Below are 22548 nucleotides of genomic sequence, written 5' to 3'. Positions count from 1 at the left end.
TTCTTATTTAATATATTGAGAATATTTCTCCATAAACCTTGCCCAATAAGATGCCGCCATGTGTAGGAAAAACCCTAACACTATGGCCATCCCTTTCCCCTATATATATATATGTATGTATTCCTAATTGTACCAAATTTCGGTAAACTTTTACAATCCTAAAAAGCCCTAAACACTTATTCTTCTCAAGAAAACTAACTTAGGCATCGGAGATTCATTGGCTTAACCCCCACTTGTGGGCACATGAAGCTTAGGTCTTTGATCAAATGTGTTGATTGTTTTGCAGGTGCATTTTCATCAAAACTAGAGATGGTGAAAATTCACATCAACATTTATGATTGATACCGTCCATATTAATAACTCCATAAAGATCACCTCTGAAAAAAATCAATTAAAACTAAGGTTGTTTATTCATCTAATTGTCTAAAAACAAATGAACGGAATTGGTAAAAGTATTACAAACTTTCTATATATTTGTTACAATAGATTGACTAAACGACCTTACTTTTAATTCATTTTTTTTATAGAGATGATCTTTACAACATGATTCATAATAATATAAACTGTTTTGATCATAAACACAAAACTGTATGATTCGAATTAAAAGAGTTTTGAGTAGGAGTTCATACTTATTATTGAGTAGCCAAGCATTATTCATATGAATTTTGTTAAGTCACACAATATATTGATATTAAATTTGTCATTCACGAGATTGGTATGAAATATTCAAACTAAGGTATCTCGCTTACAAGTTAAAAGAAATATATCACATAAGCTCATAGTACTAAGTGACATAAAAGTGTAAAGACTCTACTGGGATAATTAATCCAACTGCTTCGATCACATTATCGTTCATTCAAAATATGGCACCCAGGATTCGGGTCCAGTAGACCTCGAACCCCAAGGCCACGAAGTCGGTCAAAATTTGACTTGAGGACACTTGGTTTAGGAATTCCAATTGTTAGAACGGGGACGCCGAATTTCCCAAATTCTAATGAATAGGACCGGCTCTAACACTGTTAGAACCAATCAAATATCAATTATACAATATATAATAATTGCACAGTTTATTTCAAATTACAATTTCACTATATATACAATATATCAGAATATGAACAATTAATAAAATTGCTTATGAAGTCACAACAATAATCACTGACTTGTTTATGGAAGATAGAGGCTTGGAGTAGCAATCTCCTAAGACAAAAATTTGCCCTTACACCAGTGTAGTAGTTCACGGACGTCTATCTTGTAGGATACAACTATCTAACCCAAGTTCTTACACTCGAACATGGATTCTGGGCGAATTTAATGTGTTTCTTTGTGAAGTATCAAAGAGAGCAATGAAATTACATTATTTCGTTTTTGATATCACAGCCATATATATAATGGCATTTTTGAACAGTTATGGCTGTTCATTCTTATCCTTTCAGAACGGATGTAACTGTTTTGTAAACAATCTTATCCTTTTGGAAAAAACGGACTCCTAAAATCAAAAACATAAAAATTGTACTTGTGTTTTTCGTCCATCCGAGCCTAAGAGCCCTAAGGGCCAAGGCCTATCTTCGACATTTAATATATACACCCAAACCTTCCAAATGCAAGGTCCAAGGTCTATGGGTTTGGCCAAATTCCTTTCAAACAAGAAGTGAGTGAACTCACTTATAAAAGGGAATTAGATAGAGTGTATGGTCGATGTGGAACAATGCTCCCTCACAAGTTCCAACAGACACTTCAAGACCAAATTGAATATAACCGATTTTTAGAACGTGGACGTGAATTTCCCAAACTCAAGATTCAACCTGCAAAACTCGGATGAATAAGACCGGCTCCGACGCTTCAGGACCAACTAGAGGGAGCTCGCCACCGCGACCTGTGACCCATCTACATCAAAAGTGATACTGATGGTCATTTAGTTGGACGTCATTAGGGGAGAAAAGAAGAACGAAGGTGAAAGAATGATTTAAAAAAGTTTATGGGATTAATACAGCTTGTTGAGTGGGACACAAGAAAGAGATTAATTGGCAACATATATATCTGTGTGTGTGTGTGTGTGTGTGTGTGTGTGTGTGTGTGTACTCACATACGTACCATATAAAAATCTTGAGTAGGCCTTGGGTTACAGTTAGCTTTATCAGGCACTTGTCTATCTAAAAGATATATAACCTAAATATTTTGTGACCCAACAAATAAGTTACATGTGTTGGGTCCTCATCAAAAGAAACTTAAATGAAATAGGTTTTCTGTCACGTGACGTTCATATTTAATAATGCATTGTTATGTGAAAAAAAACTTGCATATGACAATGCATTACTGGACAAGGAACGTCAAGTGACAGTAAACTCGATCCATGCAAGTAATTCTCCTTCATCAAAGATAACAATGATAAGATGATAACAAATGAAATTGTTTTAGCTGTTTTGCCTTCGAAAATTGACATATACATAGAGATTATGTACAATTTGCTGTAAAATTTGGCCTTGTCCCCTTTTTTCTTATACAACTACATTTTATATCCAAGGGGAGGGGTGGACAATTGAGGTAGACCACACAATCGGTCAGTTACTAACTAGATATCGAAATAGACACAAAATAATACGCCAACGACCCATCACCATTTATATGAGTTGAATCTGGAACCTCTCATTTATAAGTGAAGATAATTACCACATTACCATAGTACTAGTTACTTGTCTTGTCTCTTATTAAAGATGTTTTTAAGAGTCACATTGCCTTTTTTTTTTTTTGTTCGAAAATTAAGAGTCACAATGCTGATGCCAAAAATTTGCCTTGCCATTAAAATACCAAATCTTTTTTATTTTTTAGGAACTAATACCAAAAGCCATCTCAATCAAATCCCATAATTTTTGGGCTAAATATTAGTAAGAGTCCAGCTAATACCAGTTCACTTAGCATTGTTGTCAAGCAAAATTGCAGAGATTATTATTAATTAATCATTTGAGTTCGCAAAGCAACGGAGAAAGCAAAGAACCAACTCAGTCTTGGCACAAACAAGGCATATATTCAATTTCGCATATTGTGGTCGGTTCAATATAGATAAAGTGGCAGATTTCGAATATTAATTTCCGCGGATCCTAGTGTAAAATAACATATTTATTTATTTTTACCAAAAATAGTGCGTTATTTTATTATTATTATTATTTTTTAATTCAATTATTTCGTTGAACATTTAGAGTGTTTGTCGTCCCATGTTGAGCCATGTAGCACCACATGTTGACAAATGTTGACATTTGCCGAGTGTTTTCAAGACCCCCTTGCTGCATGATGTTGACACATCCAACCAAGGGATGTTGACGCGTCTTATCGAGTGCTATCTAGATATATAAAATAACTATCTCATCAAACACTTAGTGAACACTAAAAGATTTCGTATGGAACGTACTAGACATTCGAGGAGTCCCTATAGTTGGAGGACATTCCAGCTTTTTTTCTCCTCCTCCAAAATGTCATGTAATGACCATCCCTCCCTATATAGATCTGTCTCTGAATATATACAAAATCTCAATTCTAACTATATTTCTAAACTTAATTATACAAGCTTTACTTTCATACATCTTCTTTGACGCTTCTTAAACTCATAAATTCATTCATAAAGATGCCTTAATTGTATACGGAAACCCACCTTTGTATTATCAACTGTAAGATTAGAGATGCCCAATCATTATATGCATCATCTCTCCATTAAATAAAACTTATATCATATTGGTACATCACCTCTCTTTTTTCTTTTTATTATTAAAAAAGAGGAAGTGTTATTGACACTCAAAAAATCTCATTTTACACTCCTCACAAGTGTATTTTTTTTTTCAAATATAAAAAGTATGAAGTGTAGAATGAGATTTTTAGAGTGCCAATAACAATTCCCTGAAAAAACACTTTTTCTAATTGTTTAATATGTAGTTGAGCTTGGAATAAAATATGAAAGGAGAATTACTTATAGCTTTTTTTTTAACAAAAATATTATCTACATTAAAAGTAGGGGTGGAGATGTGGGTTAAACTTCATAATGAACTAATAATAATGCAATTTAAATTTGACTTTGGTGTAAATTAAACCCAAGAATTTTCACTTATAAGTGAAGATAAACACCACTAGACTGTAGTACTAAATGATTAAAAATTTTAACCAATTTTAAATTCAATTAACTTTATTTTTTGTGAATATAATTCTCAAAACGTCACTTAAGAAAATAAATTGTTACCAAATTAAGTTCGAATCTCGTGGATGTCGCATTCGATACCAAATTAGGCTACTCATTGTATGACATAGCCGAATTCTTTTTTCCTTTAATATAAAAATATCGATATACTGAAAATACTAAAAAACAGAAAGAATAAATTATAAAAATCTATCGTATAACATTGCAAAATGATAATGAGCATCAACAGAAGGTCCAAAAATGAAAATGGTCAAAGTGTTTTGTATTTACAAATTGCAATGCGTTACATGTTAAAAATTGGTAAAAGAAAAATCGCACTCCAATTACCGCTTTACGAATCACTTTCCCCAAAACACGAAGCCACGCCGACATCCACTGCTCATCCTCTGTCCTCCCCCGATTCCGAATTTCTGACACCCCAGAAAACCCCAGATCCAATGCACCCCAATCCCCTCTCCCTCACGTGTCAATCGTACGTCCCCTCCCTTTCTCACGTGCCTCCCCATCCCCGCCTCTTTCCGCTCCCACTTTTATGAGATTCCCTCCTGCGGCAAGAGCAAGAAAAAAAGCAAAAGCGGAAAGGGAAACAAATTCCCACTCGATTTTGTGACCCCAAATGCACGTTCCACCGCCACTCGCAACCCCCGATCCGAACTCGATTAGAGTTTTCCGCATTTTGCATCGGCGCAGATCCGCGGAGCTTCGGCGAGAAGCGTCCATTCACGAGTTCTCTGAATTCTCGACGGGGTTCTAGAAGTTCAGGTTCTGCAAGTTTTCTTCAGCGATGGAGTCGATATTGGCTCGGGCGCTGGAGTACACTCTCAAGTACTGGTTGAAATCCTTCTCCAGAGACCAGTTCAAGTTGCAGGGACGGACGGTTCAGCTTTCTAATTTGGGTAAATTTCAGGGATTTATTTGCTTTAGTTTTGATTTGGTCGATTCGTTGTAGTTAGAGTTTCATTGATTTGTTTTTGGATTTGGCAGATATCAATGGCGATGCTTTGCACGCGAGCATGGGATTGCCGCCGGCACTGAATGTAGCCACGGCCAAAGTTGGAAAATTGGAGATAGTGGTTGGTGACTGTTAATTCTGCATTCTTTTATCGTGTGTATTCGATATAATTCAATTGGTTTTTGATTGATATAGTGTCGAATTGGAAATCGGAAGTTAAATGGATTAGAAAAGGAAATGAGAAGTTAAAATGTGTTGCCTTTTTGTGCATAGTCTCTTAATTGTTACAGTAATCTCAAATTTAGTTGAGTGTATCGTTGTACAAGATGTGATGCTCTGGTGAGAGGTTAGGGTAGATGTATATTCCAGATGGTTTTCTTTATATGCATTTTTCTCAATGCATTTTTCAGATATGAGTTAAGTAAATGACTCTTCTTTGTGTGATTTGATAGCTCCCATCTGTGGGTAATGTGCAAATAGAGCCGATTGTTGTGCAAATTGATAGGCTTGATTTGGTTTTGGAGGAGAAGTCAGATTTGGATGATAGGAGTCCAAGAAGGTAAAAAGCCCAAGTGCATATATTGCTTTATTTTACATTTCAAGATTGAAACAAATTTTGTAGTGCAGTCATGGATTTACTGAGCAAATAAATTATTGCATGCAGTTCCCCATCTTCCTCTAGCTCAGCAAAGGGTAGCGGTTATGGATTTGCTGATAAGGTGAGGTTCAGTCAGTACAGTTATGTGTTTTCTATACAGAATGCAAATAATCTTGTCATTCTTTCTGACTAATGGAACTTGGAATCTCAGAAAGAATAAAAAAAATTAGCTAAGACTGGTAAAGGGAGAGATTGTTGCCAAATGCACTAGAGCTTTATATTGTATCTTGAATTCTTGGTGCGGAATGGCGATTATAGCTTGTTAACAAGATGAAATTTGTCAAGTTACAATATAAAGCTCCAGTCTTATTTAGTGTGTCTACCTAATTATCACCGAAGTATGGCAGATTGTATGTGTTTGGTTAGGTTCCGACCTTTCATTCATTCAATTCCTCCCTTGCTCTCATGCTTTTTGTAAACTTTCATTCCAACATTTCATCTATTTTACGTTCTTGTGTTGTTCTGTGAACTAGAATTTCTGGTCCTCTGCTCTTGTATTTTTGCACAATTTTAATTGTTCAATAAATTTTGTTTCTTAAAAAAAAAGGTTCATACTGACTTTTCATTATTAGTAGCTCAAATCAGTTGAGAATCCAGACCTGTAATGCAAGCTTCCTTACTGACAAGTGTCTTCTTTGGTTTTTTTGAGCATGCATAGAGATTTGAACATTTATTCTGGAAGTTACGTTATTGATCTTTTTAAAAACTATCAGATTGCGGATGGAATGACTTTGGAGATTCTCACAGTTAATCTTCTACTTGAGACTCGTGGGGGTGGTCGAAGCCAAGGAGGCGCTAGTTGGTAATTTCCAAAGGCCCAGTTCTCTAGTTATATCTTTTCGTATATGAATATGGCCAGAAATGCTCTTATCCGCAATGAACTGGCCTTTTAAGAATACTTGATAACTATTGTAGGTTTTATAACCTTAGATTGAAGTTAAATATAGATATATCTGGTGGAAATTCTTCAATATGTGAAGTCATATTTACCATGTGCAATCATGATGTTCCTCTTTATGGATCCCTTTTGTGGGAATTTAGTTTATGATTAAGAACTTCTGGGCTCCAAACAAAGAATTGGTTTATACCAATCAACAAGTAGATCTTTTACCTCTTAAAATGATATATTATTTGTTCTAACTTATCATATAGGCCTGTAATATTTGCTAAAAATGATCTTTTTGTTGACATAGGAGGACAGAGTAGGAATTAGCCTGTGTGATCACTCATATGGTAATCATGGTTTGTGAGGATTTAAATGTTTAAGTTCTGGGTCTGTAAGAGGAGGAAGTATACTTTAGGAAAAAAACAGAAAGGTAGTAGATATTGATGGCCAAATGTAGCAGGAAGTCGAATGTTTTGCTTGCTGGAGGTTTTTTTTTAGGGGGGTGGGGGGTGGATGGGGTTATATCTTAAGGATTCAGGACGATAGTTTAGAATATTTAGATAAAAAAGTGCAGGACTGACAAGTTCAGGCTTTTTGGCAAAAACAGTATGGGACAGACAGACTCTAGGATTTCTTTGACATTTGAAATATGAAGTTGTATAGGTGAGTGCACTGCATATGCTCATTCTTCTCTCATTTTTTTTATTTGTCCCACAGGGCATCACCTCTGGCCTCTATAACCATACACAACCTTTTGCTGTATACTACCAATGAAAATTGGCAGGTAATGTGTTAGTTGCTCTGGACATACAAACATTTTTTGACCAGGTCCGTAACTTCACCGGCTTATTTGAACTAAATGTCCTGTTACAGGTTGTAAATCTTAAGGAGGCACGGGAATTCTCCAGCGACAAAAATTTCATATATTTGTTCAAAGTAATGTGCTAATCTTTGTGCATCAGATCACTATTGTGTGTTCCATATTGTTCTCTGTCTAGCGGTGTTAGACTTCTCAATTTTGAATTAGTATTAAATGATGACGAATTCTTTCTTACCAGAAACTTGAGTGGGAATCTTTGTCTATTGATCTCCTTCCCCACCCTGATATGTTCATGGATGCTAACATAGCACGTACTGAAGATGGAAGAAACCAGAGAGACGACGATGGTGCAAAGCGAGTTTTCTTTGGTGGGGAGCGCTTTATAGAAGGAATTTCAGGACAAGCTAATGTAATGCAGTTCTAAACTTTTTAGTTAATTATTGATGGATTTATTTTTACTCCATATATCAGTGTGAATCTAGAGAGCGTCTGGTGTTTTCTGTGCTTTCTTTTCACGGAATCTTTCTTCACTTTGTGACTATGACCAGATCACAGTGCAAAGGACTGAATTAAACAGTCCACTTGGACTTGAGGTTCAGTTACATATCACAGAGGCCATTTGTCCTGCTATAAGTGAACCAGGTAACAAGTGAATTATATTTGATCACCCGTTTCACTGGTTCTATAATTATACAAGACATTGTATACATATAGCTTCGTGCTAATATGTAATCATGTGGCGCAGGACTACGTGCTCTTCTCCGCTTTATGACAGGATTGTATGTCTGTCTGAATAGAGGAGATGTTGATTCAAATACTCAGCAGGTATGCTGTTGGCTTTACTTCATTCTCAATCTATTTTTTGGCTAACATTTTATGATTCTCTTGCTATTCTCTCTCTCTTTCTCTCTGTCTATCTGTCTCTCTCTCTCTCTCTCTCTACATCTCTCATGGAATTTTTTGCAGCGATCCACAGAAGCAGCAGGACGTTCTATAGTCTCAATTGTTGTGGACCACATATTTCTCTGCATTAAAGATGCTGGTTTGTGATTTTCCTTTACAAATGTTATAGCGACTTAATACTTGTGTACATTGAAAAGACAGGATGTATTTTATGCAACCCAATTTATTGACAAAGAATGGGCCAGGGAACCCAATTTGTTGGTATCTACAAGGTTGCATGTTACATTCATTCAAATTATTTCTTTTGTTATTTTTGTTTTTTAAATTGAAGCATTCTTAGAAGTGTTGGATTTACTTGCAGAGTTCAAGCTCGAACTTTTAATGCAATCACTCTTCTTCTCACGGGTACTGTCCTATGACTCTTACATATGTGATTAAACTTTTCTTTATCATCATCTCAGTCTTTGTTCAAACTAATACATATTTGACTCTTGGGTTTACATGCTACTGAAATGAGATTCAGTTTAGAGTGCTTATGATCCAAGGAGGGTCCTGTAAGAAACATATATTATATTTCCCAAATTTGTCACAATCAAAATTAAAACTATTTGGCATTTGAAATCTGTGCAATTTATGTCTATTTGACTCAATTAGGAGTCCAGAATCTTATATGGGGGATCCACTTTTCCAGGCCAGTGTTTCAGATGGAGAAATTGACAACAACTTGTCGAGGGTTATGATTGGTGGACTGTTTTTAAGGTAAATATTGTTAATTTAGGATGTTGCAAGAGATTTGGTGGTGGTAAGTATGTTTTCCCATCATTCTCCTGGAGCTCAGTTGGTCTTTGACTACCTTTAGGGTGTTGTTTCTGCATTTGTGCATTTCTTTTCCTGATTTCTTAGGTAGAAGTTCACGTATAACTCTAACCGTATAACTCTAACAATTGACGAGGATTATATGTTAACCATAGATTGTTTGTTCATACCTGCATTGTATCTGCAGCGATTTTGTGACTAGACCTATTGCATTTCTATTTTTTTTTTAAGCCACGATGAATTATGGATGTAGTTTTAAAGATAAGTATGATTTTGTACATAGCTCCATGTGGGAAACTTTTAAATTTGAGAAATGCCTTCCCCTTTCAATTCGATATATGTTCAGTCCTATGGCTAAGTTATAATTTATGTTGGTGGCTGGAATGTAGGGATACCTTTTCGCGGCCTCCATGCACTTTGGTTCAACCATCAATGCATGCAGTTTCTGAAGAACCTCTGCATGTTCCTGACTTCGGTACGGGATAAATTTATTTATGTAGACTAGAGAAAATGAAATTTAACCCAGTGGCCGTGTGCTGGATGTTGGGTATCTGTAGTTTGAAATTATTCTCTTATCAGTTTTGTATTATTGTTTGGACAGGCAAGAATTTTTGCCCTCCCATATATCCTTTGGGAGATCAGGAGTGGCAATTCATTAAAGGTGTCCCTTTTTTGTGCCTCCACTCTCTTCAGATCAAGCCATCCCCAGTCCCTCCATCTTTTGCTTCACAAACAGTAATTAATTGTCAACCCTTAATGGTATGTGTTGACATCTTTTATTTGTTCCATCTTTTATATGTTTTCCTTTGTGAATCTTCAAGTATCATTTTTCATTTTTTTTCCCGTTTGTTTTTGGTTTAAATTCTAGATTGATCTCCAAGAAGCATCGTGTTTGAGGATCGCTTCCTTCCTGGCTGATGGAATTGTGGTCAATCCTGGTGCTGTTGTACCAGATTCCTCAGTAAATTCCTTGATTTTCACCCTCAAGGAGTTAGATGTGACTGTTCCTTTGGACATAGATAAGTTGTGTGACTCTGCTAACAACAGGGACAATATCTACCAGAGTGCCTTTTCTGGAGCAAGGCTTCATATCAAGAACTTGTTATTTTCGGAGTCACCATCACTAAAACTAAGGTTACTGAATCTGGAGAAGGACCCTGCTTGCTTTTGTCTTTGGGAAGGTCAACCAATTGATGCCAGCCAGAAGAAATGGAGTGCTAGAGCATCACACATTAGTTTGTCATTAGAAAAGTGCACTAAGTCAGCTGGCCTTCAGAGTTCTATTGATTGGAATTCGGGCATGTGGAGATGTGTTGAGCTGAAAGATGCTTGTGTTGAAGTAGCTATGGTAACTGCTGATGGGAGCCCATTAACAAATGTTCCTCCTCCCGGTGGTATTGTCAGGGTGGGGGTAGCTTGGCAAAACTATCTCTCCAACACATCTGTTGAACAGTTATTTTTTGTTTTGGATCTTTATTCGTACTTTGGCAGAGTTAGTGAAAAAATTGTTCTCGTTGGAAAAAATACTGGAAAAAAGAAGAAGAGGGATCATTCTGTTGAATTAAAGCTGATTGACAAGGTTCCCAATGATACAGCGGTAAGCTTGGCAGTCAAAAATCTCCAGATTAAATTTCTGGAGTCATCTTCCATGAATATTGAAGGAATGCCTCTGGTTCAGTTTATTGGTGATGATCTCTTCATAAAAGTTACTCACAGAACTCTTGGTGGTGCGATTGCTGTTTCATCCACTATTCATTGGGATAGTGTTGAGGTGGACTGTGTAGACACTGAGGGAAACTTGGGACATGAGAACGGCTCAGGTTTAACTTATGTCGAAAATGGTCTTTCAACCAGTGGAAATGGATACCCTCAGCTAAGACCTGTATTTTGGATACATAACCAAACAAAACATCAATCAAATGGCAAGGCTTTTGTGGATCCATTTCTGGACATAAGTATGGTACATGTAATTCCTTTAAATGAACGTGATGCAGAGTGTCATAGTCTGAATGTGTGTGCGTCTATCTCTGGCATACGCCTAGGTGGGGGAATGAACTATGCTGAATCCTTGCTGCATCGCTTTGGAATACTTGGCCCTGATGGTGGTCCTGGAAAGGGGCTCTCTAAGGAGTTAGAAAAATTGCAAGCTGGACCACTGTCGGAACTTTTCAAACCGTCGCATCTCATTATTGATCTGAAAGAGGGTATGGGACAATATGATTTTGGTAATTTTGTTTAGTTACATGCACGCAAAGTCTGTTTATCCTGTTCTTTTTTCCCTTGTCATTTACTATCAGTACTGATTTTACTCACTGTTACACAAATCGCTCTAATATTCCATCTTCTTCCAGATAGAAGTTCACGAGACGGGAAAGAAAGTGGGGTTTTGCACTTGGGAAAACCAGATGATGTCGACGTGTCCATAGAGTTCAAAAATTGGTTATTTGCTCTTGAAGGTGAACGGGAGATTGCAGAAAGATGGTGGTTTGATAATCATGAGGATGTGCAAAGAGAAGAGAGGTGTTGGCACACAACGTTCCATAATCTGCATGTAAAAGCAAAAAGTAGTCCAAAGCATAGGCTGAGTGGCAATGGACAGTCTTACAGGGCCCAAAAATATCCTGTGGAATTGGTTACAGTAAGGATTTCTCTCTCTTTCCATTGTGGCTCTCTCTTTTTAAGGTTTTAATGCGCTAGTTGAGCCTGCTAAAGGCATGTTGGATGAAGCATACATGCATATTGATTATTAAAGGTGACATTTTTTTAAAAGGGTCAGCTTTACATGAATAAGCCAGCATCATTGAAGTGTTTTGTCATTTTATTTTTGGGTCGTTTCTTGGGGGAAACAAGTAAATTATGGTCTTCCTGGGTGATATCTTAGGTATTTTAAAATTTGTAAGTTGCATGCATTGCTGAGATGATGTCCCTGTTATGGTGTTGGTTCACTCTATTATACTTGATCTCTGTGGTCATAATAGTAACACTCATGAGACGGTCACAGAACACACCCGGTGCACTCTTCCACTTCATCCATCCAGCTTGTATTCTATGGTTGAGATCTCCATCCTATCTTGCAAATGAACGGAGATTTGGATGAAGATTTTAACCATAGAATACAAGCTGGATGGATGAAGTGGAAAAGTGCACTGTGTGTTTTGTGCAATCGTTGTATGCCACTAAAGCTTAAGAGAAAATTTTATAGGACGTCAATAAGGCCAGCAATGCTTTATGGCACAAAATGGTAGGTGGTAAAGCATCAACACATGCAAAAAATGAGTGCAGTGGAGATGAGAATGCTTTGTTAGATGTGTGAGCACACAAGAAAAGACGGAGTTAAGAACGAGGATATCCGAGGTAGAGTAGGAGTGGCTGCAATTGAAGATAAGTTGAGAGAAAATAGGTTAAGGTGGTTTGGACATGTGAAATGAAGACTTATAGATTTTCTGGTTAGAAAATGCAATTATGAGATCGAGGCTCAGGCCAAAAGGGGCAGAGGAAGACCTAGGGAAGAGACTTTAAAAAAAGACATGGATACTTAGAGATAATGAAAGACTTGGCGCAAAATCGAGCGAAGTGCCGTTCTACGATTCATACAGGCGACACCACTTAGTGGGATAAAGCTTTGTTGTTGTTGTGGTTAGTGAAGTATGATTATTCTCGGGTTTACCATAAATGGGTCCTTATAGTAGGGCGAGAAGTTGTCTTGCTCATGCACTCAGAACTAGTTGTCTTGCTCATGCACTCAGAACTATCTCACGGTTGGGATTCAAATTGCAGATATCTAATAGTAATAGAGACCTAACAATTGGTAGTCAATGTCTCGCAAGGATTAGTTTGAGATTTAGGCAAAATGAGCAAAGTAGATTCATGCAAAGATTTTGTTCTTTTGTTTGTTTCCCCCCTTTTTTTTTTAAATTTTAAAATTTCAAAATTCTAGTGAGCTGATGATACTAAGCATATACTTTGGTAGAACTTGGTTGGTTGTGCCTGTGCTGCATTCAAGATCAAATGTTCTGACACAATAGATATAGTTTGCTTCTATTAGAATATTATCGAATGCAAATATGTGCAACTGTGTGATTCATTTCAATTTCGTCATTTATGCTCCTTCATTTTAATCAGAGATATCGAAGTCATTATCTCATGCATTTAAATATGGTTCCAGGTTGGTGTGCAAGGCTTGCAGATGCTAAAGCCCCATGCTCAGAAGTCTAACAATGCTGCTATCTTACCTGCGAATGGGATCAAGGAAACTACTGAGACATCTGGAGGTATAGATCTTGAAATTCGCATGGTGATACCAGAGGACCCAGTTGATCATGAAATGGTGGTATGGGCTGTGGAAAATGTGAAATTCTCTGTTAAGCAACCGGTAATGCGTTTTTTCAAGTTAACAACTGTATTTTATCTTCTAAAAACTGTTCTGCGTTGTGACACTTTTGTCTCTATAGATTGAGGCGGTTGTAACAAAGGATGAGTTGCAACATCTTACTTTTCTGTGCAAGTCGGAAGTTGAATCAATGGGTCGAGTCACTGCTGGAATTCTGAGGCTACTCAAGCTGGAGGGTTCCATTGGCGAGGCTGCAATGGAACAACTGAGCAACCTCGGTACGTTACTAAACATTTTGTCAGCCTATGAATGCATCTCTCCATTAATTCTGATCAGAGTTGAGCTGTTATTTTCTTCCAGGTCCTTAGAATGCTAAAAAAGTTAATCAATTGACACCGATGTTTTACTCAATTCATTTGTACGTTTTTAAAAAGAATTAGCCAACAAGTTTTATCTGGTATATGTTATTGGGATACCACTGGAAGATTATCTATTTATTATTTTGGGGCCTTATGTTATTTGGATATGAATATGACTTTCAGGAACAGAGGGCATTGACAAGATATTCTCCCCTGGAAAGCTCACCAGGGGTGGCAGCTTTTCCAGTACTGGGCTCTCTCAATCAAACTTGGTTAATGAAACCCCAAGTACAACCTCCACCTTGGAATCGACAGTGGCTTCACTCGAGGAGGCATTTACAGAATCACAGGCCAAGTGCACTGCTCTTCTTGCGGACCTAGATAGTTCAGAACAAGCCGTGCAGCATCTTGCGACTGTAAAACAACTCAGTGAGAAACTTCAGAGTATGGAGAGTTTATTGACGCAATTACGGTTGCAGATATAGGTCATTGTTTGCTATTCTTTTGCCCCCTCCCCTGTAATACCTTGGGATGAAAATGATCCCAATCTGTCTAGCTTACCCATTCTTTATCTGTATATAAGGGGGAAAAAGTTGCTGCAGAGATTATGCATGTATTCATGTCTGGTATAGCAGTTTTGTATCTAAGGTCCTACATATGTATCGATTTAAATTTCTAAAGAAATGTACCCGTCTTGTTAGCTATCGTAGTTGGCAAACCGATGATATTGGTACTCTCCCCTTGTCTATAAGCTTCTTGTAAGCCCAAGTGGGGGTGACAATTTTGAACGCGACTCAAAGCCAGTGTGAAATTGTGGTGGATTTAAGTTAATTTGGTCCGACAAGTGTTTTTCTGTTGATAAATGCAATATTGTTTGGCAGTGACTCGAACTTGTCTTCAGCATTACATATTTTTATCCACGCGAGTTACAAACACCTTGTAAACATTTGGCTTAAACTTAGGGAAATTTTGACATCTACCTCGCATATTACATATCACTAGTGTTGCTCTATCATGAATGCCACCAAATGCATTGCTACAATCAACCAAAGGTGTCCCAATTGAACTGCAATAAGCATTTTTCTAAAGTAGTGGCAACAAACCAACTTGGATGAGCTTTAAGAACTTTCCATAGCATCCCAACGCCAAATAGTTCCGTCCTCACAGCAACTTAGAATGGTGCTGCAATATAGAATAATGCAATGAGGAAACTCTTTCTCATTATCGTAGGATATGGCAATTACAAGGTCATATAAAGAATAATGTCAAATAAAAGATAATACATAGTTAAAACAATGAGAAATAAACTACGCATGAATCACCTTCCATCAAAAGACGTAGCAGTTTGCCTAATCGGAGATTTTGATTGAGGATGTAACAACCTGAAAAAACGGTGCAGGGTTGTCATTAGTGGTTTACATTTCAAAGTTACGACTTTCTTCAGCATGTAGTTTTGGTAAACAGAAACCCGAACTAACTTTGCAATAAGAACAGGAGGGCTGGATTGTAGTTCCCAAATGAAAATCTTTCCTTCTCTATTCCCTGCAAGACAGAAAACAATAGAGCGCTAAGAAGTCGACATATAGTTGTGCAACAGTTGGAACATCTAAAGTTGCATGGTCCCTTAGATTTTGAAATTCCTTGTGCGGTTTGCACTACCTATAGCAGCTGCATTGTAATGGAAATCACAGGAAAACTTGATGAACCAAATATCACACTCCGGAACCGGGTATTTTTGAAGGATGTCAACAGTACCCTAACCAGAAAGCAGCCAAATAACATTTTAGGCCACCATAAAGTAAATAACTGGAATTCTACACAGTCAACTAAAATCAGCAATAATTCATGGAACAGGCAGTACAGACCAAGAAAAGTGGGGATTTCTTGGTAACCTTTTTGTTTTTAATTAGAAAAATAAAGGAAAGTGAGTAGCCAGATGATAGAGGTGAAGAAAAGACTATTTAGTTTTAGAATGCTTTAGTGCTTAGTGTTAGTTTTATATATTCCACCTCATTTCTTCCTCACCTTTCTGACCTCCTCTCTGTCGTCTATACATTTCCTCTATTTCTTTAATTAAAAGGAAAACACAGAAAACAAAAATGTTACCAATTGGCCCTTAACATTTAAAAACAAGAGGAGCAAGAAGTTCTGACCTCCCCAGGAGACTGTTCCTTCATTTTCGGTTCCCACAGCACAATTTCATTGTCAACACTCTGGAAATTCACAGAATAAACTATTAATGTAATCATTAGAGAATCTACGGAATTCAGCTACAACAGGCATCTAAAAGCAATTCAAGCTACTCATATCTGAAATTTATTTGTTAATATTAATATATAGGCACAATTAATCACTCCATGCATGTTATACTAAACAGCTATTAAACTAAACCTTGCTTTTAGGTGATCCAATAAGCTATGCAGAGGTTGATGCCACAAACAGATAAATCAACTTTTCCGGAATTGATGTGTTTCTCATTAACTCATTCAAACCAGCTGATTGTGCTGATTTAAGTTTTTGCCAATTAGTAAACGAAACAAACGATTTGACGTATAAAGATTTTGCATCCTATACAATGTTTACATTTTCCATTCCCAAACAACCTTCAGATTTTATACGGAAAAGAATGAAAATAGGGATGAAATTGTTATTCACCTTTGAGAGGAGAAAATCACCAAGCCACCTATTACAGTCAACATAGTTTGTATGAATGGAAGCTATGAATACCTGAAAGGTTAAAGTAATCTCAGACAATAGGAGAATGAAAACGCTAATCTGTAACACAAAGAACAGGTACTTACAGGAAATTGCACATATTTTGTAGGAAATTTTGAAGGAAGATCTGTCCATGTGAAAGATTTCTCTACATATGTCCAGAACTCTAAAACAAAGCAATGTATAAGAAATGAAATTAGAAATAACACTCTGTTTTCATAAGAAATTAAAACTAACCATTGTGATCCATGCCATATAGTTACATAACTATGGTTTACTAAATCCAATTATGTAAATTGTCATATGGAGGAAAACCATGTAGTCCTACCCTTCATTGACCAGATCTTAACAGTGTTGTCCATGCCACAACTCGCAATACGATATATGTCAGAAGGATGAAAGTCCTATCAAAACCATGAAGAACAAGGTAAACATGACTAGCTCTCAGTCGTTTTCTTTTATCAAAACTTCACAACAAAAAGAAAAAAGAAAACAATAAATTTATATTTTAAAAGATTTCATGGAAAGGTGGCAGGATATAACTCCCTGTCTGATATGCTTACCACACTTAGGACTTCATTGCGGTGACCCCCTGCTCCAGCAAATATCAAAATGCATATTCCAGTCTGAACATTCCATAGCCGAACTGACTCATCCTGGAAATTTCTAAAATTACTAATAAAATAAACAACAAACATCTTAAAAGAAGAGAAAAGGAAAAGGTTATCGTGTTCACTTTGCTTGCTGACACCACAAGTGATGACTTCAACGGTTGCGTCCTGATCTCATTTATTGAGTCCCCATGGCCAACAAAACTCTGCACATGGATGAGTACATTAGGGAGAAAAAAGATGCAAAGAAAGAAAATCATCTATTTTCATTGCCACGCAAGAACTTTTAAAATTTCAAAGATTTCAGATGTACACTTTCATCCTAATTGTATGCTAAGTATAGTTAAAAGCACCATTATAAAGTACAGGAGTACTAAGATACCTTGTCTATCTTCTCACTGCCACAATCGATGACACGCATTATACCATTAATTCCTCCAGCCACAAGCAATGGTGATCCATCACTATTGCATGCCCAGCTCACAGTGTAAAAAGACTCATCCTTCTGATCTACACAAAACACATGAAAATCACATATCCGCAAAAAGTTCTAAACATTAACAAATGGATGCTTAACTGTTTGATAAACGACCGAGAAAAGAATACTAATCCATTTGATCAATGATGGAATGATGGCTGTCTTTACTTACATCTTCATCAATGTAGGACTGCAACACAGCGATCACACCCCCTTCTAGGCATTGGTATACAGTCACCTGAAACAAAAAGAACAGTATAACAATCACAACACTTCACAACAAATAGTGGAAAGAGAACATTGCATTTTGTCTCTCTCAGATAGTTTTTTTTACGCAAATGAACAATTCGGGGAACAAATTCACGTTGTTTATTGGAAAACGGAGTAATGAACTACACACTACCAGCTCAGAACAACCATAATTCACCACTACCCAGCCGCATTGTAATCCAATGCTGTTAATGTTAAAGATGATGCCTTGTTTTGTTTTACTCGGATTCCCGGAACACTAACTTTAGTCCATATAACGATCATGTACAAATAAATTACTAATCCACTCAATCTAGCAAAACCCAGTAAACCAAATTACAAGAAACAAAAAAATTTACTGAATTTTCAGCCATAAAAGTATAAAACCCATGTTTAGTTGCAGAGAAAACGCAGGAAAATCCAACTAACAATCCCAGAATTAGAACGGAAGAGTAACGAACCCGATTGCCACCGACTGTGGCGAATACGTTGAAGTAGCGAGAGTCGATGAAGTTGAAAACGATGGCGTATAGGGGCCGCTTGCCCTCTTGGAGCCTGTTGGTGACTCTGTACTCTTTCTTCTTCGAGGGTGCGAGCGAACCCACCACCGGTTCCGACCCTAAAGCGAACTTTGCCGCCATGTCTGCAGCGCAGGATACCGACAGACCTAACCTCTTCCCAAACAACGGAATTTCTGTTTAAACATGACATAGACTACATCGTGTAATAGTTCTAGCTTTAATTATTTACCAAAAAGTTAATAATTATCAAAAGAAAAGTGATTTAAAGTGATTTCTGAATTTCTAAGTACCGTCAAGTTGAATAAATTAATAGTTATTTGAGTTAGTTTACTACTTTTAAGTTTTTCAGTTTTCAACATTTGGTACATCAAGTTTTTTTCATCCTAGAGTGGTACTTGAAGTCAAAATTTTGGGACAGTTTCATACATCTGTTAAAGTTGCTCTTAAGTCAACCATTAACTGGTGACGTGATCCTCACGTAGGCAGTTACTTGACGCCATGTGTTAAGTTGGGCCCATGTGGATATTAAAGAATTAAAAAAAATAAAAAGCTAAAAACTACAACTTTGGGTTTGGAAGGAAACGTTTTAGGTTTTTCCCTCGTCTCAACCGTCTTGGGGGATAGATTTGCTTATGTTGTTCTTCCTAGAGGACAACGATGGCAACACCACCGCCGTTGTTGACGAACCCACTGAGCTCTTCTCTTCTTCCACTTCTTCACCGTTGTCCTCCCCCACCCCTTCTTCCTCCTCCAAAATATGCACAAGTTGTATCTCCTAGCACCTCTGCAACACCAATCAGTGTGCTAAAAGTAAGATTCTAAGATGATAGGCGTTAATCGGGCGGCGAGCTGGGATCTAGCGCCTAGGCGGCTAGGCGGGAATTAGACAGGTTAGGCAGATTTGAGTAAATTATTATATCTCATATAAATAGTGTCTATTTTTACTTAGAAAAAAACCCATACTAGTATTGGATGACATCACATATAATATTTCTTTATTTTTCTTGAAGTTACTATAAAACATATGAATAATTACATTCTTATACTTGAAATTTTCAAATATTAAAAACTTAATGTAGGTCCACTAAGTCTAATAAAAAACTAGAAATGAAAAAGCCCATTAACTTTCTTTTGTTATATTGTTGTTTTGGACGTTTTTGGTTGGGTCAAGAGGGCCATTCAATTTTAAAGTCCATTTAGCTTTGGAAAACGAAAAGTTGCGGATCCACTTAAATAGGCTACAACAAACGACGACGTATAATACAGGTCATTTAAACTATTCATCGTCTTCATCTTTTCACCCGCTGCTCCTGCTAATGCATCTTCTTGTCGGTGGCCACCAGACTTCACGCTTTTAATTCTGGATGCAATTCTTTTTCAGACAAACTCAATCGCCCAGGCAGATCTCCCAGCCGCCCAACCCCGCCTGCTCCGCCTAGCTCACTTAGACCCTCGCTTAGATGCCACTAAATGGGTTTTTCGACTTATCAAATGATTTGACCTTAATCGGAACGGTTGGCCACCACCCACCGCCTAGGCTGATTTTTAGAACACTGGCTAAAAGCCCTTAGAAATTTCTAAAAAGATTAAATCTTTGATTTTTATACAAAAATGCCTATTCATGAGTTGGGTGGGAGCTTCATGGGTCTCGATCTCCACTTTCTCTCTTTAATCCTCTTCTCTCTTCTCCACACCTCAGCCTCTTTCACTCCCTCCGGCTACTACCTCATCAACTGCGGCTTACCCTCCAACGCCTCCATTTCAATCGTGTCTTTCAACGGACCTGTACTGACCCGGGTCAGGATCCATTTCGATCGCCGACCAAAACCCACCTCCCAATTCGCCCGCCCTCTACCGCACGGCCAAAACCCATCATCCTTTTTCTCTTCTCTCGCTTCGACACCGTCACCAAGCTCGCCCTCAAATGTGACCGCAGATCCGTTAGCGTCGACGATGAGGAAATGTGGGTTTGGTTCATTGGATGCTCACGGTGGTAATTTGACAAGGGGGAAGGCTCAATTGCGATTGCATTTTTCTATAGTTCGCGCTCGATGATCCATCTTCCCCATAACAAAGACAGAAGATAAGGTAATTTTCTAGGGTTTTGCACGGACAATGATCTGTCTAGCTCAAAGTTCCATAACTCAAGATGATGGGTGGGGTGTGGAGGATATAAGGGATGAGGGGATTGGGGAGGGAATGAGGGGTGGATCGAAGTAACAAAAAAGGGTTTTTTTTTTTTATATGATTTTTTTTTTAATTTTTTAATGTTAAAGTGTGCCCAGATTGACACGTGGTGTCGGCGCCACGTCATCAGTTAACGGTTGACTTAATAGTAACCTTAACGAATGTATGAAATTGTCCCAAAATTTTGACTTCAGGTACCACTCTGGGATAAAAAAAACTTGATATACCAAATGTTGAAAACCAAAAAACTTGAGGGTAATAAACTGAGATTAACCCTAGTTATTTTATGTGTCACTTAGTAAATGAGAGGTATTAAGTTTGATTCCACATTATTGTTAGCACATTATGAGGCTTAGCCACTCTCTCACATGTAAATAATACTATTTGTTTAGAAAAAAATTTTTTTATGTAGATTTAAAGGGTGATTTGGTAAAGAATCAATAAAAAGTTACAATATTAATAATATATCAATAATATTTATATTAATTGTAAATAGGTCAATTATGTATTGGGATACTTAAATGCATTTAAGATAAACAAAAATTAATCTATCATTACAGCTGACACCCACTTTAAATGACACCCTTTTCTCATATTTTTTATATTTTGGAATAGGTCAACATGGATTTAGACATTGCAATGCAATGTCTGTTTTCTTATTCTAGTTTTATCAGATTTAGATGTTTTGTTGCAGTGTTTGTTTTCTGGTTTTATTTTTTTATTTTTTTTTATTTTTTATCACTCATGCGCCTCCTATGCTTCACACCTCTTGCAACTCATGATTTTTGCATTTGGGTTCGAACATTGCAACACAATGTTCCTTTACTGTTTATGAGAACATTGAATCTTTATTCTAGGGACATTTACTCAAGTTAGCATACATCAATCCCTATTGTACATTGACTCGCGCCAACATAAATTGACTCGCGCCAACATAAATTTACTCACGCCAACACTCACCCTCAAGATGGTTCGTAGATGTTTCCTACGACTAACTTGTCAAGTGAGTCATGAAACACTTTTGTGGACACCATATGTATTAAAACATATGTTGTTGTTCTGTCCCCATGTATGGAATGTTTGCTAACTGAATATCCAACTTCTCCTCCATAAAATGAAGATCCACTTTAACATGTTTATTCTGATCATATTGTACCAGATATTAGCTATCTCTCGTGCTGCTTAATTATCACAACATAAAAGCATAGGCTCATTGGGCTTGAAACCTATCTCCGTCATACCATGTCCCAATAAGCCTCCAAGAATGCAAGATGCTACAATGACTTTTCCCAGCGATGGCGGCTTTGCCCTAGCAACTTCAGCTTTTGTTATGGATGGTTACCAGGTTTTAAAGGTTTAGATGGTGGTGTTGGTGAAAACGCTGCAAAAGGACTCGAGGGAGGAGAAGCCGGATAGGTTGAGTCAGCAACAAAGGGTTCCATGGACAGTGGTTTATTGGCCAAAAACCTGGACTTGTTGGTGATTCCTGGCATGGGGCTAACTTGAGAATGCCGGTGGAAATGGGTATTGGGGGAGTTGCCCAGCTCAAGCAATTACATACATACATACATACATACATACATACATACATACATACATACATATATATATATATACACAAGAATGTCTGATACATTGAATCTCTATTTTAGGTACATTGACTTAAACTAGCATATATTGAGTCCCTATGGTACATTGACTCATGCTAACACTTACCCGTAATTTGGTGCGTAGATCCCTCATAAGCCTAACTTGTCAAGTGAGTCAAGAAACACTTTTGCAGACATGTATTAAAACATATGCAGATGTTCTATCCCACAATATGAATGTCTACTAACTGAACATCCAACTTCTCCTTGATAAAATGTCGATTCACTTCAACA

The 22548-nt window shown here is 37.2% G+C and overlaps 2 protein-coding genes across 4 annotated transcripts; one reads left to right on the top strand and one right to left on the bottom strand.

Annotated features, from left to right (window-relative positions):
* The first annotated feature begins 4482 nt into the window (after window positions 1–4482).
* Window positions 4483–14788, top strand: LOC137741975 (uncharacterized). Of its 2 annotated transcripts, none has more exons than XM_068481692.2 (20): window positions 4483–5076; window positions 5165–5253; window positions 5585–5691; window positions 5797–5851; window positions 6504–6592; window positions 7394–7460; window positions 7550–7612; window positions 7735–7905; window positions 8045–8138; window positions 8242–8321; window positions 8463–8538; window positions 8761–8804; window positions 9091–9158; window positions 9605–9690; window positions 9817–9974; window positions 10084–11419; window positions 11567–11853; window positions 13381–13587; window positions 13667–13823; window positions 14088–14788. In XM_068481692.2, the coding sequence occupies exons 1-20, from the start codon at window positions 4965–4967 to the stop codon at window positions 14387–14389; spliced, it is 3648 nt and encodes a 1215-aa protein (XP_068337793.2). In that variant the 5' UTR covers window positions 4483–4964; the 3' UTR covers window positions 14390–14788. The 2 variants fall into 2 exon arrangements, with proteins under 2 accessions (XP_068337793.2, XP_088535336.1); XM_088679210.1 differs by having other exon boundaries at window positions 10084–11440.
* LOC137741976 (polycomb group protein FIE1) lies at window positions 14736–18673 on the bottom strand. 2 transcript variants are annotated; one of them, XM_068481694.2, is made up of 13 exons: window positions 18419–18672; window positions 17881–17946; window positions 17613–17735; window positions 17356–17436; window positions 17183–17275; window positions 16948–17023; window positions 16706–16785; window positions 16560–16631; window positions 16058–16117; window positions 15564–15660; window positions 15383–15446; window positions 15227–15286; window positions 14736–15086 (listed from the first exon to the last, which is right to left on the bottom strand). In XM_068481694.2, the coding sequence occupies exons 1-13, from the start codon at window positions 18596–18598 to the stop codon at window positions 15023–15025; spliced, it is 1116 nt and encodes a 371-aa protein (XP_068337795.1). In that variant the 5' UTR covers window positions 18599–18672; the 3' UTR covers window positions 14736–15022. The 2 variants fall into 2 exon arrangements, with proteins under 2 accessions (XP_068337795.1, XP_088535337.1); XM_088679211.1 differs by lacking the exon at window positions 15564–15660 and having other exon boundaries at window positions 18419–18673.
* Between the last annotated feature and the right edge of the window lie 3875 nt (window positions 18674–22548).

This window comes from Pyrus communis, chromosome 11, assembly GCF_041283825.1.
Source record: "Pyrus communis isolate YQ-2024b chromosome 11, ASM4128382v1, whole genome shotgun sequence".
Lineage (NCBI taxonomy): Eukaryota > Viridiplantae > Streptophyta > Magnoliopsida > Rosales > Rosaceae > Pyrus > Pyrus communis.
Note: the sequence above shows the minus strand (reverse complement) of the source record. Positions and strands in the feature narration are given on the sequence as shown.